At 42.7% G+C, this 18694-nt stretch overlaps 1 protein-coding gene across 4 annotated transcripts in view; it reads right to left on the bottom strand.

Annotated features, from left to right (window-relative positions):
- ZDHHC20 (zinc finger DHHC-type palmitoyltransferase 20) overlaps positions 1-17577 on the bottom strand; it is a 42608-nt gene extending 25031 nt beyond the window's left edge. For 2 of the 4 annotated variants that reach the window (XM_061457674.1, XM_061457676.1), the window contains exons 1-2: positions 17295-17576; positions 977-1003 (exon numbers count right to left, since the gene is read on the bottom strand). In XM_061457674.1, the coding sequence (XP_061313658.1) occupies positions 977-1003; positions 17295-17406 (139 nt within the window). In that variant the 5' untranslated portion in view covers positions 17407-17576. Of the gene's footprint in view, positions 1-976; positions 1004-17294 lie in introns of all 4 variants that reach the window. The other 2 variants (XM_061457675.1, XM_061457677.1) reach the window with 2 other exon arrangements.
- Between the last annotated feature and the right edge of the window lie 1117 nt (positions 17578-18694).

The following is an 18694-nucleotide window of genomic DNA, read 5'->3' as shown; positions in this document are numbered from 1 at the left end:
GATTCCCACAAGGTTCCTTCCTTTCAGTGTTCTCCTGGATGTTCCCCACCAGGAAGAACACTGCTAGACTACCTTCAAATTCTGTGCTCTTCTGCTAAAACATTTAAGAGATGAGAGCCTCTTACAAGTCATCTGACACTCTGAAGACAACCCTCTGCAGACAGTTAAAATGCATATCTATGCCTAATTTACCACCCGTGTACCTCCCCCTCCCATAAGCTGAAATGAACTCCCAAACAAATACCTCATCAATAACTTGTATTTCTACAGGAAAATGAAAGTAAGTTTTATACAAAAAACAGACATATTTTGAACTTCTGGAATTGAATCACCCTTTATACTAGTTTTCAATTCACAGTTAAAAGAAGTGGCACAGAAAGAATGCTGGAATCTTTTTGGTCAGTTTGTATCCCTAAGTACTACACACTGTAGCACATACATGCCAAAGCCAATATGAAGACTTAAGTACAGTTTGTCAAAACAGGCCTTAACCATCAACAATTTAAAATTATAATGTGCAGCCACCTTTGAAATGGTTGTGTTCTGCACAGTTCCAACCAGTCCTAAAGAATGGGGCTCTTAGGAATCTGGTAAGCTGTTTGGAAAATAGCAAACTGCAGAACAACAATTCTTCCTCTTCCGTAAGTGTTTCAGGTCACAGGGTGTGTTCAGAAATAAACAGAAAATGGACTTGTGGATCTGCTGCAGTTCCTTCTCTCTTATCCTTTCTCTGTTCTTAGAAGGTACTCATTTAAAAGTATTTGCAAACCTAGATCACAGACTCACAGGGCTTGTCATTATCCCAAGCTTGTGGTACTAGAAGCTAACCAGACTCAACCTCAGAATATTTACCTTGATTCTTAGCAGTAACCTACTTGCTACAGAGCTTACATACAAAGGAGTATATTTAACTTCTATGTGCCTTAAGACTTGTGTGCAACAAAACTATTCACATCTTTAAAAATTAAAAATTTACCTTTTTCTGCAGTTGAAGGAATAGTAACTGGAAGAAAAAGAAAAAAGATACATGGTGAGTAAATGCATACTGAATCAAGTGTTTGGCTAGAAGCGAGATATGAGACAGCTGTTTTGTGCCAAAGTGTACTTCAGGTGTTAGTACAGCTTCCCTACCCCACACTGGGGGTAAAACAGGAATCAGTATTACTCTGGCCAGCCCTTGAAGCTTGATGAGTCAGTGGAAGAGCTGAGGGAATTCAGTTCCCTGCTTAACCAAGTGAGCACACTTCTTTTCACATTGATTAGATCCTAATTTATGCATGTTCCCCTTCATATATGCACCTAGCAAAGTTTTCCGACTCAACAACTAAGCCAACAGGGGTACCACTAGAAAGCAGAAAATGAAATAAAACAAGTTGCTACAGAAGTCCCCGTGGAATTGTGTTACATGTAACCTACTTCCCTCACAGTTTTTTGCCACCATATCCCTCTTCCCATCACATGCTACTTTTGACTTTTTTCCCTTGACCTGGATTCTTCAAGTATAGTTAAAATCTCTCCACTTCCTTATCTCCTACATCCTTATTTCCTTGTAACCCAACAGCAAATTCTGTTGCTCAAATCTACCTTGTATACTGCCTGACTAGTAGTACATCCTCCCGTCTTCAGGCTTCTCCAGAACCTTCACACTTCATTCATAAGTTCAGGCAAGATGCTGAACAGAGATCTGCTTTACTTATTGGGTTGCTTTATTCTTCCTTAGACATTGAATTCCTGAAATTCAACAAGGAAAGGATCTTTTCTTGACTCTTCATCTTATACAGCAAATTCTGGTCACCAGCACAAGCTAAAGGTTAACAGGGCATGTCTTGCCTACTGCAGTTCACATCACTCTATACTGTCTCTTCTCTCTCAGCTCTAACATTTCTACAGTCATTAGTCTGTGTGCCAGTTCAAGAGCTTTTTCCTGATGCACGCAAGAGTCTTCAATCTGCAGGGCTTGAGTGTGCATTGCAGAATTCCTTCTGAAGGGTTACTTTGGTCACAGAGGTGGCTTGTGTCTCACCTAACTGCAGATATCTATAGTAAAAGGGTCTGCAACTATGTCTCTTTTTCTAGTCAAAAAGAGACATAATGAGAAGACATTTCAATGCACAGATGACCCCTTTTTCTTCAGATGTGTGGGCGTGGTGTTGTGCGTTGTCTCCCATCTTATCCTTATCCTTTTGCCCCCTCCTTAAAACATCCACTTGGTACCCTCTATCTGCCCATGGAAGTCTCTGTGAAGTTAACGGAAAAGGTTCCGGTCCCTTCCACCCAAAGGAAGGAGAAATTACCATTTAGAATAGAACAAGGATAGCTTCAAGCTAAAGGAGGTCAATCCTAAAGAACATCTCAATTTCACATTAGGTATGCATACTTGCATATCCTCCTCCCCTGTCTCTGTCTGCAACAGGGACATGATCTACACAGGAAAACAGACCTGAAACACACAATTACCTACAAAGCATGCATGTAAATGTAAGACCAGGTCCTGTTGTGTCATGGTAGTCTCAGCAGTACTCCACTGCATGCTACAGAAGTCACATTATTTTTTAAAGCAAATCCCACGTTTGCTTGAAATTTTAATAATGTGTTATTTCTCCAGTTAACACATTTTTCAACTACACAAGGAGAAGATAAAATCATTAAAAAAGTGAAAATTAAAGTTGCTGAGGAGGGTTGTTTGCTTAGCTTCAAAAAAAGAAAAAAATCCTAAAAGTACTTCAAATGAAGCTTACTCTTTGGCTCCTCTTATATCTTAAGTAAACACCTTTGCACACAGCTGGACAAACACCTATATCCCTGGACAAGGAATATAAGAAAGTTCTTAATTATCCTCTAATGGGAGAACATCATTATCTATAAAATTACAGGAAATTTTTGTATGCAATTCTGATTAAAGCACTCCATAATCTGTAGCCTTACTTCTGCTCTCAGCACGAAACAAAATTGATCCAAATTTCATGTTTGAAGACTCAAAATAATAAACAGTCTTTACACACACAGGAAATAAAAAAAACCCTTAAGATGCTATCACCTGTGAGACTTCATCAAAAGGATCCCTAAATAAGCCTCATAAAAATTAATTAAAGATTCACAGCACCAGGAAGATGATTTTCTCTTTCCTACTTTGGTCCCATGTGTCAGAACACAGTTATTTGACTGTGCAGAACAATTTTAGTTTGGCAAACCCCTGTGTTTTGAGGTAAAAGCCAATACTGAAACACTTGTGATTTTCATGCCGTCTTATCATCCTCAAATGAAATAAAAATAAAAGATGACCAGTTCTACCGCCTCAGAAGTTCATGCGTTTCTCTATCCCTTTCACTGTTGTTATTCCCGTTGTCAGATAGATTAAATAAATAGGAATCCTACTACTTGAGTCCAAATTCACTCAGCAAATGGCAAACAAACAGTTTTACAGGATCTTCAGGCTACCAGGCAAAGCCTTCCATTAAGTGAGTTAATATTTAACCTTTACATAAAACAGGCCTTTATTTGCTAGGCTGGTAGCGTAACAAGCAGCTTTACACCATCAGGAAATCGATTCTAGCTTTTGAACTCTAGTACAGGAAAAAAAAGAGCCAAATGAAAACCAACAAATCAGAGCGAGCACATTGTCGCCCATCATCCCTGGCCTAGTAATTTAAGTTACCAGCTTAGCTCTCTATTGCTTGTAACTACTTGCCATCAACAACTGGTTACAAGCCATCAGCTTTCACAAAATTAGTACCACTTTCAGTTTAAACACTTCTAAAACACGGGTGGTGGTGGTATGCAGGGAAAAGGCAGCACTGCCTTTTTGCTTATTTTCTTTAAAAAAAAAATAAATAAAGCACTGCACATAATTTATATGTTAATCTAAGGATGCTACCCAGCAGCATCCCTGGCAAAGGTAATTTTCCTTCATAATCCCAGGTGTTCATTACACCTTTTTCTGGATACTCGTTTTTATACTGTTGTCTGTTATCTTTCATCTCACCTATGTCACAAGAATGAAAGAAGCAGAAGCCTACAGATTATCACAGGAAGCAATCCTGCAGCTATAGGGACATCATTAGTTTCATAACAAATGGGACTGGGGAGAAAACGGCATTTGTTGGAAGCATTCCTCTTGGAGTATAAACTGAGGGAGCTCCAAATTTCACAAAGCTTTGGAAATTTTTTAAGCTGCTTCAGGAAAACCTGCAAGAACATCTTGGAAGAACAAGTAAGTTTAGGGAGCTGGTTTGCCTTCAGTTTCAGGCTTATTTTCAGGATTGCTATGAAGTGTTCAGGCACCTTCCAAATCACTGCATAACAGGAAACCCCCCAGATCTCTCCAATCTGAGGTAAAGAGGTGCAATGATCTGCCAAGACCTTGCAAGAGGCATGCTGAAAAATGACACATTTGCCTTCAGCCTTCAACGGGAAGAACCCCACTGCTCTACAAAACCCACACATCACATCTCCTTACTCCCCTAAAAAGCATATTCCAATTAAAGTCAGATCTGCTCCTTGCAGAGCAAGAAATTCAATGGCAACTAATGCAGAAGAATATATAAGAACTGATCTCATTACTGATGTGCTGTGTTTATTTCTGCCTGTGCCCTCCCACAATGGCTCCTAGCAGGAGTCATACTCTGCGTGTTACAGCCTTTCCATGAATCTCAAGGGTAACATTCACATTTTGGCTGACATTCATCTCGGGTGGGAAGAGTGATAAATGTGCAATTGCATCCCTTCACCAGATGTACAGCCTTAACTTTTCTTAGTTTTTAAAGAAAAGGGTTAAAATACATTTATACATGCATAGACACACACTTCTAGAAGACTGGACAGAGCCTTGGGTGAGATGGTTTAGTGTGAGTTGTCCCTGCCCATGGCAAGGGGGGTCAGAACTAGATGATCTTAAGGTCCTTTCCAACCCTAACTATTCTATGATTCTAAGTCACCTGTACAGAAACACTACAGAAACTCCCCACAGGAGTTTTTGCAAAGCCAAGCACCATGGACATTATCCAAAGTATTTAATTTGTTCTGAGAATAGCATTTAGTTGAAAGTATAACAGATTTATGGTAACATAATTCCCATTTGCAAATGCAGATCTTAGTCACTCACAAGAATATGGTAGAAACATTACTTAGTGACACAAGTGGGGCAGACAATGAGTGAATTTCCTTGAACAAATACTAATTTGGCTTCTGTTACAGGACAGTGCCAGTACATGAAGACCTTAGCACCTCTCTACTGTTCTCTAGCAGCTGTAATTCTGTCACCTTTCCACACTGAGCAATTTCTTATTTCCTGACTGGCAGGCACCCACTGGGTGTTTTCCTCCCTGAGCAGCAGGGAGTTGTTTTTAGACAAATGAGTCAAGATGACAGAGTTGATAGCATCACGTAGCCAAAAGCCAATGCAGAAGGATGCTGCCAGATCCCTGCCAAAAGGCTATGGCGACTCAGGAATGGCACACATGATTTGCCACCAGCTGGAATCAATGTCCTCTGCAGAAATTTGAGCCATATGAACCTAGAATTGTTTTATCTTCGTATGGTGCTAGACTGCTGTATTTTTTTTACTCCAGATCTCCAAGAATATGATGCAGGCTTCCCACAGTGCACTGGTAGTTCAGAAAGTAATGCTGTATAGAACAGGGAGGCAGGAGAGGTGGCTCCTTCATAGAATCACAGAATCAACTAGGTTGAAAAAGACCTTTAAGATCATCAAGTCCAACCCCAGTACTGCCAAGACCACCACTAAACCATGTCACTAGGGGCCTCATTTGCATGCTTTTGAACACTTCCAGGGACGGTGATTCCACCAGTGCCGTGGGCAGCCTATTCCAGAGCCTGACCACCTTCTTGGTGAAGAAATTTTTCCTAACATCCAGTCTAACCCCTCTGGCACAACTTGAGGCCATTACCTCTTGTCCTATCACCTGTTACTTGGGAGAAGAGACCAGTCACCTTTTCACTCCATCCTTCTTTCACATAGCTGTTAAGGGTGTGGTAAAGTCCCCCCCGAGCCTTCTCTTCAGACTAAACTCCCCTGGTTCCCTCAGCCACTCCTGCTAAGACGTGTGCTCCAGACCCTTCACTGGCTACAAACATTTGGAAAAGGTGTCTTAGAGCAAGACACTACAAACTCTCCAGATGCTGTATGGCATGAAGAAACTCCCATTGCCACAGTGTGCTCCAGGGGTAGCAGTGCCTGGGGCTGCCGTGCAGCACGGGTACACCACTGCCCAGGTCTGACACAGTGCTTGTCTCAAAGGCACAACTGGTGGACAACTCTTGCTGCAGTGGTGCATGAAGATACACCTCCCACTCATGTGCCCACTCCCCTGTGGCAGACAAACACAGCAAAGCAAGCACTTGGCTTCCCAGACACTTCAGGTCAGGTTTCAGCTACCAATGAAGGCAAGTCTGTGTGACCACAAACAGCAGGGAATTACAGTGATGAAAGGTGAATGGCCTCTCGCTGTCCTGGGTTAGGGAAAAGAAACCCTGCTAGGGCTGTGGATGGCTTAAAGTAGTGCAGCTGTTTGCACAAGCGCACACATGCGGTGCACAGCAACATCACTGGTGAGCTACTTTGCGACTTCAAGGGATCACAAGATGATGCCTTCAAAGACACTGCAGGGAATGGTGGTGGGGAGAAATCTGGGTTGGAGGAAAAAGGAGGAAGAACATGCAGCTAGGGAAGAAAGACCTCACTGCACAGGGGATGCTCTATCGTTTATGGCCATCAGATTTTCTGTGTTCATGATTGCCACGCCCATTGCTACAAGGACCCAAAAAAGCATTATCACAGGGAAGGGCAAAATGAATTAATATTCCAAATAAGACAGTTCAAGCTGCACTGCAGACTTTTTTTTGTTATCAGCCATCATCACTATTTGTTGTACAGTTAAAACAAGTAATTTAGAGCGACCAGATGCTTTCTGCCCAAAAAACATGCTCTTATCACAATAATAAAGAATCTTTTCATTTAGCCAAGGTCTTTTCAACCTCAATGCAGACAGTACATAAATACAAACAGGGCTACAGCAGAAATTAGCATAATCAATGCAAGATACTCCTTGGGTACTGCATTACATCTAGCAATGAATTAAGCTATGACAATTTAAAAGATTTCTATCATATATTCTGGGAACAGTAAATTCTGTGCTACCACTTTCACAGTTCAAAACCGCAGCTATGAAGGCAACTGACTTCTGGAACCCACTAAATCCTACAGATGGCTCCTTACCACTGCATGTGCAAAATAATCTTGAAGGTTATACGAATGGTCTCCTAATGGTCTTCTCACTGAGGGTTACTGCAAGCTTTAAATGATTTCAAACCTGACAGTAACACTTGGATAGCATGCAGAAGGAAGTGTTGCTAGGTCTAAACTTCAATCTCACACTTGTGTTTGCACTAAGAACCCCAATGTATTAAGAGACGGATCAGCTCAAACAACTAAAGGCTTTTTCTACATGTGATGTTTGCTTTCTACTGCAGTAGTGTACCATGTTTGGTGCCCCTGAAAAGCCCTATTTATTCCCTGAGAAATACTATTCACTTTCAATTTACCATAATTGCTCAAAGAAACCTAATGTAACTTGATTTTCTTAAGCTACTTAAACACTATTGCCACTGCTCATCCTCTATTTGCATTTTGATGGATTTTAAACCCTAGCACTACTTCTACATGCTTTCCTTAGCTGCTTACTCAAATTATTGTACTTTCTTCATTCAGTTCTTTTCCCCCAAAATTCTACTTTATCATAACAGCTTTATCGCTCAGTAGTCTGGAAGTGCTGCACATAAATTGTTCCCAATATTGCCTTTAAGCTACGAGACACAGCAAAAAGAAAGCCTGGTTTCTTCTTGAAAGACAGAGCTCTTACTTGCATGAATCTGGCACACTGAGGAATAGGAAAAAACAGAAAGGGCAGAAAGGCATGGAAACTCTGAAGCATCTGAGTGGAGCTAGCTTATGTCCACATCAGTAATTAATTACATTTACATTTGAAGGAGGAGTATTTATACTCAGGCTGGCCAGATGAAGCTCATAGTAACACTCTATTCAAGTAGCTGGATATGTGAATGGATATGTGAAAAGTCTTTTTGTGTTAGGAGTAACTCCAGTGGTTCTGTAGTTGACACTGCTAGGACACTTGCAAGAGGTAGGAGAAACAAACAGGATAATCAGCTGGTGTTGACAGAGTGCTAGTGTCACATGTTGTATGAAATGTCTTATGCATACTGCACAAGATTAGGTGTTCTGCAGGTAATACTAGAAACCATGAATATATTTAAAATAAAACTAAAACAAACAACCCCCCCCAAACAAAAACCAACATACAACCATTCTCATAACAGATTTTCTCAGGTAATTTAGGACTTAGTATTTTTTTTTGAAAAAAACAAAACAAAACAAAACAAAAAAACAAAACAAAACAAAAAAGCCCAAACAAAAGAAAAACAAACCCCTCAAAAAAACACTCTTCACTAACATGCAGTTGTGACTACCAGCCAATACCTGCCTTGAATATTAAGGTCACTTAAAGGTGAGTGTCTTATGGCTCAGAATATTACTGGTAAATCCATTTACTTCTACTCCAGACAGATGACACTAGAGCAACAGTCCTTACTTGGCTATTCCACACAGCTCTGAGGTGTGATGGCAGGAGAGCAGAGGTGTCAGATCCTGGGGAACAGAAATTCCACATAGCTGCTGTGACCTGCAGACATGAACCATCCACAGTGGTGAGAACCATCAGCACAGGACCCAAAATGTTAACCAGACAGGAGGAAATTCTTTCCTGTTAGGGTGGTGAGGCACTGGAATAGGTTGCCCAGGGAGGCTGTGAATGCTCCATCCCTGGCAGTGTTCAAGACCAGGTTGGACAAAGCCTTGGGTGATATGATTTAGCGTAAGGTGTCCCTGCCCACTGCAGGGGGGTTGGAACTAGATGATCTTAAGGTCCTTTCCAACCCTAACGATTCTATGATTCTAAACATTTGTGATTACATGCAAGGTGACCCAAACCCTTAAACTTGCTGCCTCACAAGAAGCTACACAGAAACATAAACTGGGATGGAAACAGGAGCTGCAGCCACTTGCCTGAAGATTCCAGAGAAGGCATGCAGCAAGAGGAGAGCACTGTCTCACAGCTGGAAATGAGACTACCACATAACCAGGCAGCTGAGGCATGGCAGCACCTGATGCCCTGTGTGTAACCAACAGCCTTCCTAGACCATCATTTCTGCTCATAAACAGATCCTTGTCTCCAGTACTGATGGCTCCTTGGCAATAGTGTCTCCTAAGTGGCTCTTCAGGTGTGGGAAGCAATGAGAAACAGGATATTTACAAGTCTGAGAATGTTACACTGCACAAAATAGAAAATGTCTGAATCCGGTGCTCAATGGCCTTTAGGCTTTGCTTTGTCTAAATTCGTAATTTTTTTAAATTATAAAAAGTTGAACCCTAACCTTGGCACTAGTTGCTGCTTTAGCTTTATCTCAACAAGTATCTACCCTGCAACATAGCAAGTAATAACTCAGTATGTAATCATGAGGCTGAACTTAAGCTTTTAAAAAAATATAATTATTTTTTAAGACCAACAATATGAATCATAAGGAGCAGTAGATTAAACTGACAAAAATAAACACACACAAAACATCCCCACAAAAATCCTACGCACAATTTGCATCCTTGTCCGGATACTGTAAACAAAGACCTGCATGTTAGTGACACAGGAATTTTCAAAACACAACAGAAACCAAATTTTGCTCTGTTTTGAGCTCCTTTGCAATGGGCAGATAAATCTGCACGTCACAAACCCATAGACATGGAAACCTTCAGGTACCATTGATCCCAGCATTGCAAAAATACACTTCACCAGGGTTTTTTTAATCCAGGCATCACAAACCTAAAAGCAATGACTACTTGTCAAGAAGAATGGCACAATAACAGGTTTTCTGCTTTCACACTATGACAAGTCAATAGCTGAGGCACTTAACGTAAGTTTTAAGTCAATCACAAACAACTGCAAACCAATTTATAAAAACCTGTCTCTTGAAACAAATAATGCCTGTTCCTCATCAGGCTACTTAGATTTAGTGTAAGTTTTGTTTCATTCTCTCTGCAGACGTAGCTTGCTTAATTCCAGATGAATTATGACTTTCATCTCTCTTTTTTTTTTGGTCCCAAATAGGCTAAAAAAACCAAACCCCTACAAAACCAACTCCCCCCAACCCCACCCCCAAACACAGCTACCTCCCTGATCTCTTTGTAAGTCATATGATTAAAATGGTTCTGGTGCTTCACATTTAAGACAATGCTGCACCATATATAGCAGAGAGAGCCTCGCAGAAACTGCAAAAGCAAAACATGCTGCTCTTGTGATCTAGCTCTCTTTGACAGTCTTGTAAGACAGCGTTAATAGTCGACAGGGAACATGAATAAGGAACTGATGAGGCATTTGGTCTTTCAAAAAAAAGGAAAAGCAGAGGCTTGAAATGCTGCAGAGGAGGAACTTGATTTTTTGCACAAAGGTTATGTAGGAGGCACTCCAGTGAGGATGGTGGTGAGGAGCAGGAGGGAAAGTCTGGCATTTTTCTCTTGACCCAGGACAAGAGGGGTTAAGCATATCCCACCGAAAACAATTTAGTGACAGCAGGAGAGAATATTGAGGAAGTAGCTAAAAGAACAAATGCAATTGTTGCAGTCGAATTGCCCCTTTTATAACTGATTCACCTTGGTGGAGATTCAGTTTACACAGAAAAGTGGCCTGTGGTTACTTCTCAAATGTTTCTTAATTCTATTAAATTTCACCCATACTAATGACAGAAAAATGCATACTCCTGTCCTGTTACAGGAAGAACATGTACTGGGTGGGGAAGTGTTAACGACTGAGCTGAAAACTCCATAAAGGCTTTTTTCAGGAAACTCGGGCACCTATGATTTGCAACACTGGTAAGGGAAGTAAATGTTAAACCAGCATAAACTCTTACCAGTTGTAGGAAACTGTTGAACAAAAAGAGCAGTATAAAAACTGACATACTGAATGGGGGAAAAATGAACGCCATGAACCCTCAGCATTTACAGGCACAATTTTAGACGCACAACTACACAACTAGGATTTTTTCTACTCCTGTTTTTTTTTTTTTTCCCCCATCACAGGCAATCTCACATTCCAGAAGTAAAAACTTTTACAGTGCCATCCAAGGTGTTTCACAGGTGTATGAGAACTCAGCTCAGATACACATCTTTGCAACACCATGAAAACTTTGATTATGGAAAGCATGTCTACGTTAACTCATAGAAATATGAGCTGATGGACAACAAAGTTTAAATTTCAGTAGACAGCAGAACCTGAGGTTCACGGTATGCAGAGGGTCAAGGACCTCAAAGTAATGCCTACTGAAAACATACACTTGAAATTCTAGTCTCTTATCCATAGTGTCTTGAAGGAAAAACAGGAGATTAGTAAGTGGTGAACTTAAAAAAATCCCCGACTAAAAATGAAAGTCACTTTTTAGTTCTGTTCTAACTCTAGAGGCATACAGAGAGCTCCTACTGTTGTTAACAGAGAAGAAACTGAGATCAGTTATTTTTCATAACCTTAAATACTCATACTATCCAAGCCCTTTCAAACCAGGAACAAAAGCTTTACAGGCCACATCTAAAAGGTGATCAGAAAGTGCTGCAGCAACATGTGACCACAGCTACAACAGAAAAGAGTAATGCCACAAGGAGAGCTCCTGCTTCAGCTCAGATACTTGCTTAGCTCTGGGCTTCCCCTGAGCTCCTTCCCCTAACCCAAAGCCATCCTGCTCATGGACCAATTTCAGTCAAGTTTTGAAGCTTGGTGTAGATTTCACACTAAATACATATGAGTAAGTTTCACCAAAGCTGCTGGTTGGGTAGAAGAGACAAGCCCATACGCCCCGTTAGGAACGCTCTGAGCGCAGCACTAATTTTCTGCCTGGTCACCTGGCAAGCTGAGCAGCCCTACTGGCCACTGTACCACACTTCTTTTGACCAGATGGTAACTAGAGATTGAGGAAGGATACAACCACTGCAGAGCTGTCAGAAATGGTTTAGCAAATACAAGGGAAAACTGATGATGGAGGGCTAGGGCTGGGTGAGCACTCCATAGAGAGGGCTGGTAAGGAGAAGAGGGATGGATTCCTTCCACTGGCAGGAGAGCAGACACGAGACAACTCCCCGAGAAACCAGACTGACTAGTTCTGTGGCTCTTGGAACCATTCTTTCATTAGAGGGCTGCCAAGAGAGCAGATGTCATGCCATAGAAGGGGCACATGCCCACCCGTCCTTATAAATCAAGATGACCAATACAGCGCTGCAAGAGCATAGATAATCTTTCTACTCGAACCCAGCATCTGGCTTTCCAATACGTTTGTATTCAGTCTGAGCACTTTAACAGGAATTCTACTTATAATAACAGAAAGGTTCTTATTTAAGATGAGCTGAGACACTGCAGCAACAACTAAGCGCATCCAAAGCAGTTCCATTTCTTTATTTGGAAGTTCAGAAGAGGCATGTAGTTAACTGTTACTAACGATCTAACCTGTTTAATTTGCTCTTCCTTTTCTTGAAAGGTAACCTTTTCTTTTCCTATGGGAATGCTTTTAGCATGCTTAACATGCAAATGTTGTACTATAGTGCTGATACTTCAGCTTTTTCTGTAGTCTGAAATCAGAAGTTACTTGACACAGTGCTGTTAATATCACCTTGCCATTGCTTGATAGCTACTACATAAGAGTTTCCAGTAGAGATTTCCTAGGAAAGAAGCAGATGGAATTACCTTCTCTCTGTTTATGCAACACTCTTCAAATTGGAAGATTACAACAGATCACCATGTGCTTCTCATGTGGACTGTGCTTTGGGGAAATCACAGCTATCTCCCTACAGACAAGAGCTACTGCGGCCTCCTGGAACAGTAGTAACTCAGTCTGTACCAGTTAACATGAAGTTACATATTCTAAATGACATACTGCATCGTTTGCCAGGATTTTAGACACGTTAGACATGATTAAAAAAAGCAAACCTTTCTGCAAATAGATGCTATGAAAAGAACACAGAACTAGTTACTCCCTTAGCTTTCAAAACCATGTTTTTCCATACTTTGTGGAGTTTGGGACATGAAAACAGTCATACATTTACAAGACCAGCAAATCCATAAACCAAGTCATTCTTACAACTCTCGGCCCAGGATAAGAGCCATGATGGTGCTTTTCAGAACATACAGTTCTTCCTATAGAAGTAAAACCCTAACCTGAACTTTTTTTTTTTTTTAATAAAACCAGCCAATAGATCCTAGCTACAATCTGCAGACAACTCAGCCAAAATCAAATCTCTTTTTCTCAGTGCAGACTGCAGTACCAGTGTTTTAGTAAAAGGGTTGCCTGAAGGTAACAGGCTGGCTTTACCAGCCAACTCCTATCACTTGTGTCTGAACAGTGTCTTCTGACCAGCCTCTAGCCAGTCTGTATTACAGCCCATCACCTACAAGAATGTTTGGGATAAGCAACAAGACACAAGTCAGCCATAAGTGAAAACAAACCATGAGAGAAGAGCTCAACTCTTTCTGGGCTTCTGAGGGATGTGCTAAGCGGACACAATCAGTCCAATTCACTAACAGCATAATATAGCCATTGTTTACAAAGGCAATGTTAAAAGCAAAACATGTTTTGATAACAAGAAAGAACACATGAAATTGATTTAAACTAATGAAAAGCTATTTTATAACATCCTTCACGCATTTCTACGTGTGTTTTCTTGCAAACTGAGCTCTGGGCAAGTTATGTGTGAAAAGAAGAAAAAAAAACTAGGAAGAAGGTATTCATTCATGTTTTTCTACTTCAAAACATTTAAAATGAAATCTGAATGGGATGTTGCCTTCAGTCTTTTGCAGTTCCTTCAGTTAGACATGCTCAAAGATTTTTTCAACTCTGACATCCCCTCAACTTCCACACATTTGGTGACAAATGGTTGTTTTCACCTTTCCAATTAGCTTAATAGCCAATTTACCTGATAGATCAATTAGACAGCAACAGTGGCCTAAATAAGCCAGTGTTCACCAGCATACAACAGCTGGTTGTTGTGCTTCAGAGAGCTATAACCAAGCTGGCAGTTTCCATCGGAGGAAAACAATAGGCGAGTTTATGAATCTCCTTTCATCTTATCCACACCAGTCATCCCCTATGTTCACAGGCAGTATATAAGTAATATAATTTAGGGTTATAGAAGAAGCATAATCAAGTAAATACATACTAGTAGTGAGTGACAGAATAAGACAAAAAAAGTGAGACATTAAGCAACATGTAAACACTCCAGCAGAGGAGGGTGGGGCAAGCAGCAAAGAAGCAAAACTGAAAAAAAAGGGTGATGTGATGAAAGAATCAGCACAATTTTACTATCTTTTACTTTATTAGTAATATTTTATGATACTACATTGACTTGCTACTTGATTTACTAACTGAATATATATGTTTAACTTGTAACATATGAGTAGGGACTACAAGGAGAAAAAAAAAAAATCAGAAAAAATAGTTGAAAAAGCGGGCTTTTCTCTCTTCCTGTTTCCTTGTTAGCTTCATGCCTTAATAGTTACCTAATCTTTGAGAATAATCTTTGAAAAAAACCAAAAACACTGGTGTCTGGTCTGTGCAGTTTCAATTTCTCTTTTACTCTCAGTATTTACTCAAAATCTTCTATTGCGTCTGCTCTTTTCTAAAGCTTCGCTTCCTCTGTCTTTCCTTTACCCAGGCACACATCAGCTGCACACTGTGCCCTTTGCCAGAGCCACAGAAGCTCAACAGGCCGTAAGACTTGCTTTTGCACCCACTGTACGTGAACTTCTGCAGAGACAAGTGTCGCCACATTCATTAGCTGTGTGCTAAGGGCACATCCTTGCTCTTTGTCATAGTACATAGTGCACTAGTTCCCAAACAAAAATAAAACATAAGCCGCACTGGGAGATAGTAAATACACCTGTCAAGAACCAGAAAATGCTGCATTTTGCCATAAATCTTCTCCATACTGGTTTAAACTCAACAGCAGTGTAAAAGCACATAAAGTAAAAACACAAAAAAACCTAACCACCACCAAAAATACCCAACTACAAACCCGTTTCCTCTCTCGTGATGACCTTTTATGAGGTGTAAACAAAATTCAACAGGTTAAAAAACAAAAAACCCTACCCCAAAATCTTCAACAGAAAAAAATTCAAAGAAAAATAAAATCCTTGGTCATCAAGCATGATTTAGACAGGTAACAACAGTAAAATTCAGTGTCAGCAATAAAAGTCAGTGATTTTCTTACTGAACCACTTTTTTCCTTAATAGTCTGTATGTGCAGACATTAAGAAAGAAGCTGATTTGTGAGCAGAAAATTTCAGATGTCTAGAAACCTGATTTATAGATGTGAAAGTTCTTGCATAAACAGGAGCCAACCTGTGCAGTAATTTTCACACAAATGAAACCCTAATGAGCTCTGAAGGGTTCTTTGCAGCATCTCTATGCCTGGAAAGGAAAAATTATTAACCAGCATCCAGCCCTGACCCACTAGATGATCAAGAGACTCAGCTGGAACTTGGGAGGGCAAGGTTCTGTTCCCAATTCAGCCAGTGACCACCTGTGAGACTCTGGATGAGTCTCTTAATCTCCAAATTTTCATTCTTTTATTAAGAAATGCATAGTCTTAATCTGCCTTTGTCATACCAGTTAGCTTGTAATGGGTCCAGAAAACCTTCAGACATGTACAATGAGAGTCTATAACCTTACAAAGCCCCTCCCAGGACTACTCCAACCTCCCATGCCACAGACCTATTAAAACTCTGGTATCAGTATTAAAATATTGTCTAGAACTTGTTTTCAAATGTTTATAGTTGCAAGCATGATTTTCCCAGAAAACTGGTATTATTTACTTGCACAGACACCTAAACCACAATAATCTGCAAAGTTTTGGATACACTGACATATTTGCAACTCTCTCATTTCAACATTTTGCATAATACCTCAACAAGCGTTATTTTACAATTACATTTCTACTATTTTAAGTCCAAGTAACTGTGGTTTGAGTTCCAGTCTACATTAAGCTAACACAGAAGGCTGTGAAATATCATGGGCATTCTGAAAAGTTATCTAAAACCCCAAGTCCTGCATAAAAAAACCAAAAAAACCTAACTGATTATTTCTAATGGAAGGATATCTTTGCAAGGTTGCCCAGATAGAAAGCATATGCAAGCCTTTTACTTACAGCTAGGGCTATCAGAGCACATATTTTATACTAATAGCAAGAAGTATGAGGGCCTACAGACACTACATAGACATATGTAGCTCAAAATAGTTCTTTATACTTTCAAGGTTTTTTGTTCGTTTCAGCTTCCTTACTTAAACATGCCAAACAGTAACGGGTTCCTTGTTCAAACTTGAAAACAGTGTAGGAAAACTAAGTCTGACAAATAATGCGCATCGCTGTGCCACTCTGTTTACCCTGCCCGGAGAAAGCCAACATGCTCCTGAAGACAGAAAAGGGTAAATACCCTGACTGACACCTCCTGCAAGCCAGATTTACATAACGCTGAGCCCTCGTCCAGAAAGCCTTGACGCAGTCTCACAAAACCCCATAAGCCTTAAAGCCTTTCTCCTGCCCGCTGAAGTGGGATGGTTTCAGCCTCATTAAGCTTCAGTGACACTGGGCTTCTTAATTAGCAAGGGGGGGGGGGGATAAATACACTTACAAAGTCATCAGAGTTATTTGATACAACAGGAAGATGGAGTAATAACAAAAAAAAATAGGGGAAACTTCTCCCGGGGAGACATGAGGGGAAGAGACCCCACAGGGCTGAGGAGAGGACTGCCCGACCCTGCTGCGGTCCCTGCCCCTCACCACCTCCCTGAGCAGACTGTCTCCAAACTAAGCGACCAGGACTCCCTTCCTGAGCCTCCTCTTCCCCCGTCTCTCGCTTCTCCACAGGCGACCCCGGGCCGGGTCCCCGGCGCCATGAGGCGCCTGAAGGCGGGCTCCCAGCGCGCTCACCCGCGGCTCGGGGAGGGCGCCTGAGGAGAGTGGACAACAGGTAAACCCATCCCCGAAGGAAGCAGGCGCCTAAGGATGGGAAGGGGTGTCTTCTCTCGCCCGCCTGAGGGAAAGCCTGAAGCGGGCAAACAGAAAAAGAACCCGCCGGGTCGCAGGGAAGCGGCCCCGGCGCAGGCGAGTGGCGAGGTACCCTCCCCGCCCGGCTGGCAGCTCCCGGCGCCCGCGACCCTTGCCGTCCACTCACACACACACAGCTCCACCACGTAGGCGTAGTAGGACCAGGCCACGACCAGGGCGATGAAGGCCACGGGTACCCAGGCCAGCACTTTCTGGCAACACTTGAGGACGTGGGACGGCGCCATCTTCCCTGCCGGGCCACCGCAAGAGGCATCAGCGCCGGCGCTCCCACGGGCGTCGGCGGCTACAGCTACAGCCACTGCTGCAGAGCCGGCCCCGGGCGGGCGAGAAGGCCCTGGGCGGGCCGCAGTGGGCGGGAGAGGGGAGGCCCCAGCGTTCGCCACCGCCTCCTTACCGCGGGCGCCGAAAGGCCTCAGCGTGCAGTCCGTAGGGAGTGAGGAGAGCGGATACTGCGCTCGCAGAACGGGTCGGTCGTGGTGTTTGCACTGGCAGGGCTGTTTCTGGGCGGGATCCTCCTCGAGCCATAAAAACCCTGAGTGTCGCCCTTCTGCGGTTCCGTGTGAGTCGGTGTCTATCACGATGTGTTCGGGTGGGTGCAGGCACCCATACCTAGGGCCCTGCCAGGCTGTTACTTCTCCCTGCTCACTGAGCACTTACAGGGCTCAAACAGCTTGTTGGGTGGTGCAACGAGTATTTATTTATAAATAAATTGAGTGCTGTTTTCTGAACTTCAGTTAACGCCTGACAGCTGCGGGTAGCACCAACGACCATCCAGAAAGGCACCGCCGGGGCTCTGCTTTGCGGGGCTGGTCCCCTTGAAGGCGGACGTTCTTGAACGTTTTTAACGGTTGCTATTTTTAGCCTTACTACAGAATTGCTGTCGATAGGATCTCGGGGCTGGCACAGCCCGTGGCACGGCAAAAATTTCTCTCCAGAGCCGGAGGGGTCTGTGCTGGCGTTCTTGTCCCGGCGCCGGCTCGGCTTCCGCGGGGCTCCGGCGCCACCTGGTGGTAACAGGAGGGTCCAGCGGGGCCGCCCGAGGTGACGCGGATAGGCCTGGCGGGCCTGGAGCCCCTGGAAATACAAACCCCGCAGGGCGAAGGGTGAGGCTGAGCAGCACTGGAGAGCGGTGCCTCGGAAGGAGCGGGCCTGGAGAAACCAGCAAAGGAGGTGGCTGGTGTGGGTGGGCCGTTTCGGGATCGCATATTTGAGTGTGAAGAGGAGAAGGGGGTGGTAGGGTGAGAGCAGTGCCTTTGCAGGAGGCAGGGTCGATTGTTACGGCCTTGCCTTCTGATGAGATGATGGAAAAATACTGAGAGGAGTGATCAGGGGTTGAGAAGACTGTGAGCCTCTAACAGCTGATGGGAAAGGATGGCCCAGACAAATGCCCAAGTGTCAGCAGCTTGTGTGTGGTCAAGTGTGTGTGCGTTCATCTGGGTATTAGAGCCGGAAGAAGCAGTGACCACAGATTTTGACATATACAGAATAACTGTGGTGCATGGAGCTCTGCCC

This window comes from Pezoporus flaviventris, unplaced genomic scaffold, assembly GCF_033815535.1.
Source record: "Pezoporus flaviventris isolate CSIRO_AGI_PZ_B2104156 unplaced genomic scaffold, CSIRO_AGI_Pfla_v1 ptg000025l, whole genome shotgun sequence".
Taxonomy (NCBI): Eukaryota; Metazoa; Chordata; class Aves; order Psittaciformes; family Psittacidae; genus Pezoporus; species Pezoporus flaviventris.
The sequence above is the reverse complement of the archived record's forward strand: the minus strand, read 5'-3'. Positions and strand labels throughout refer to the sequence as shown.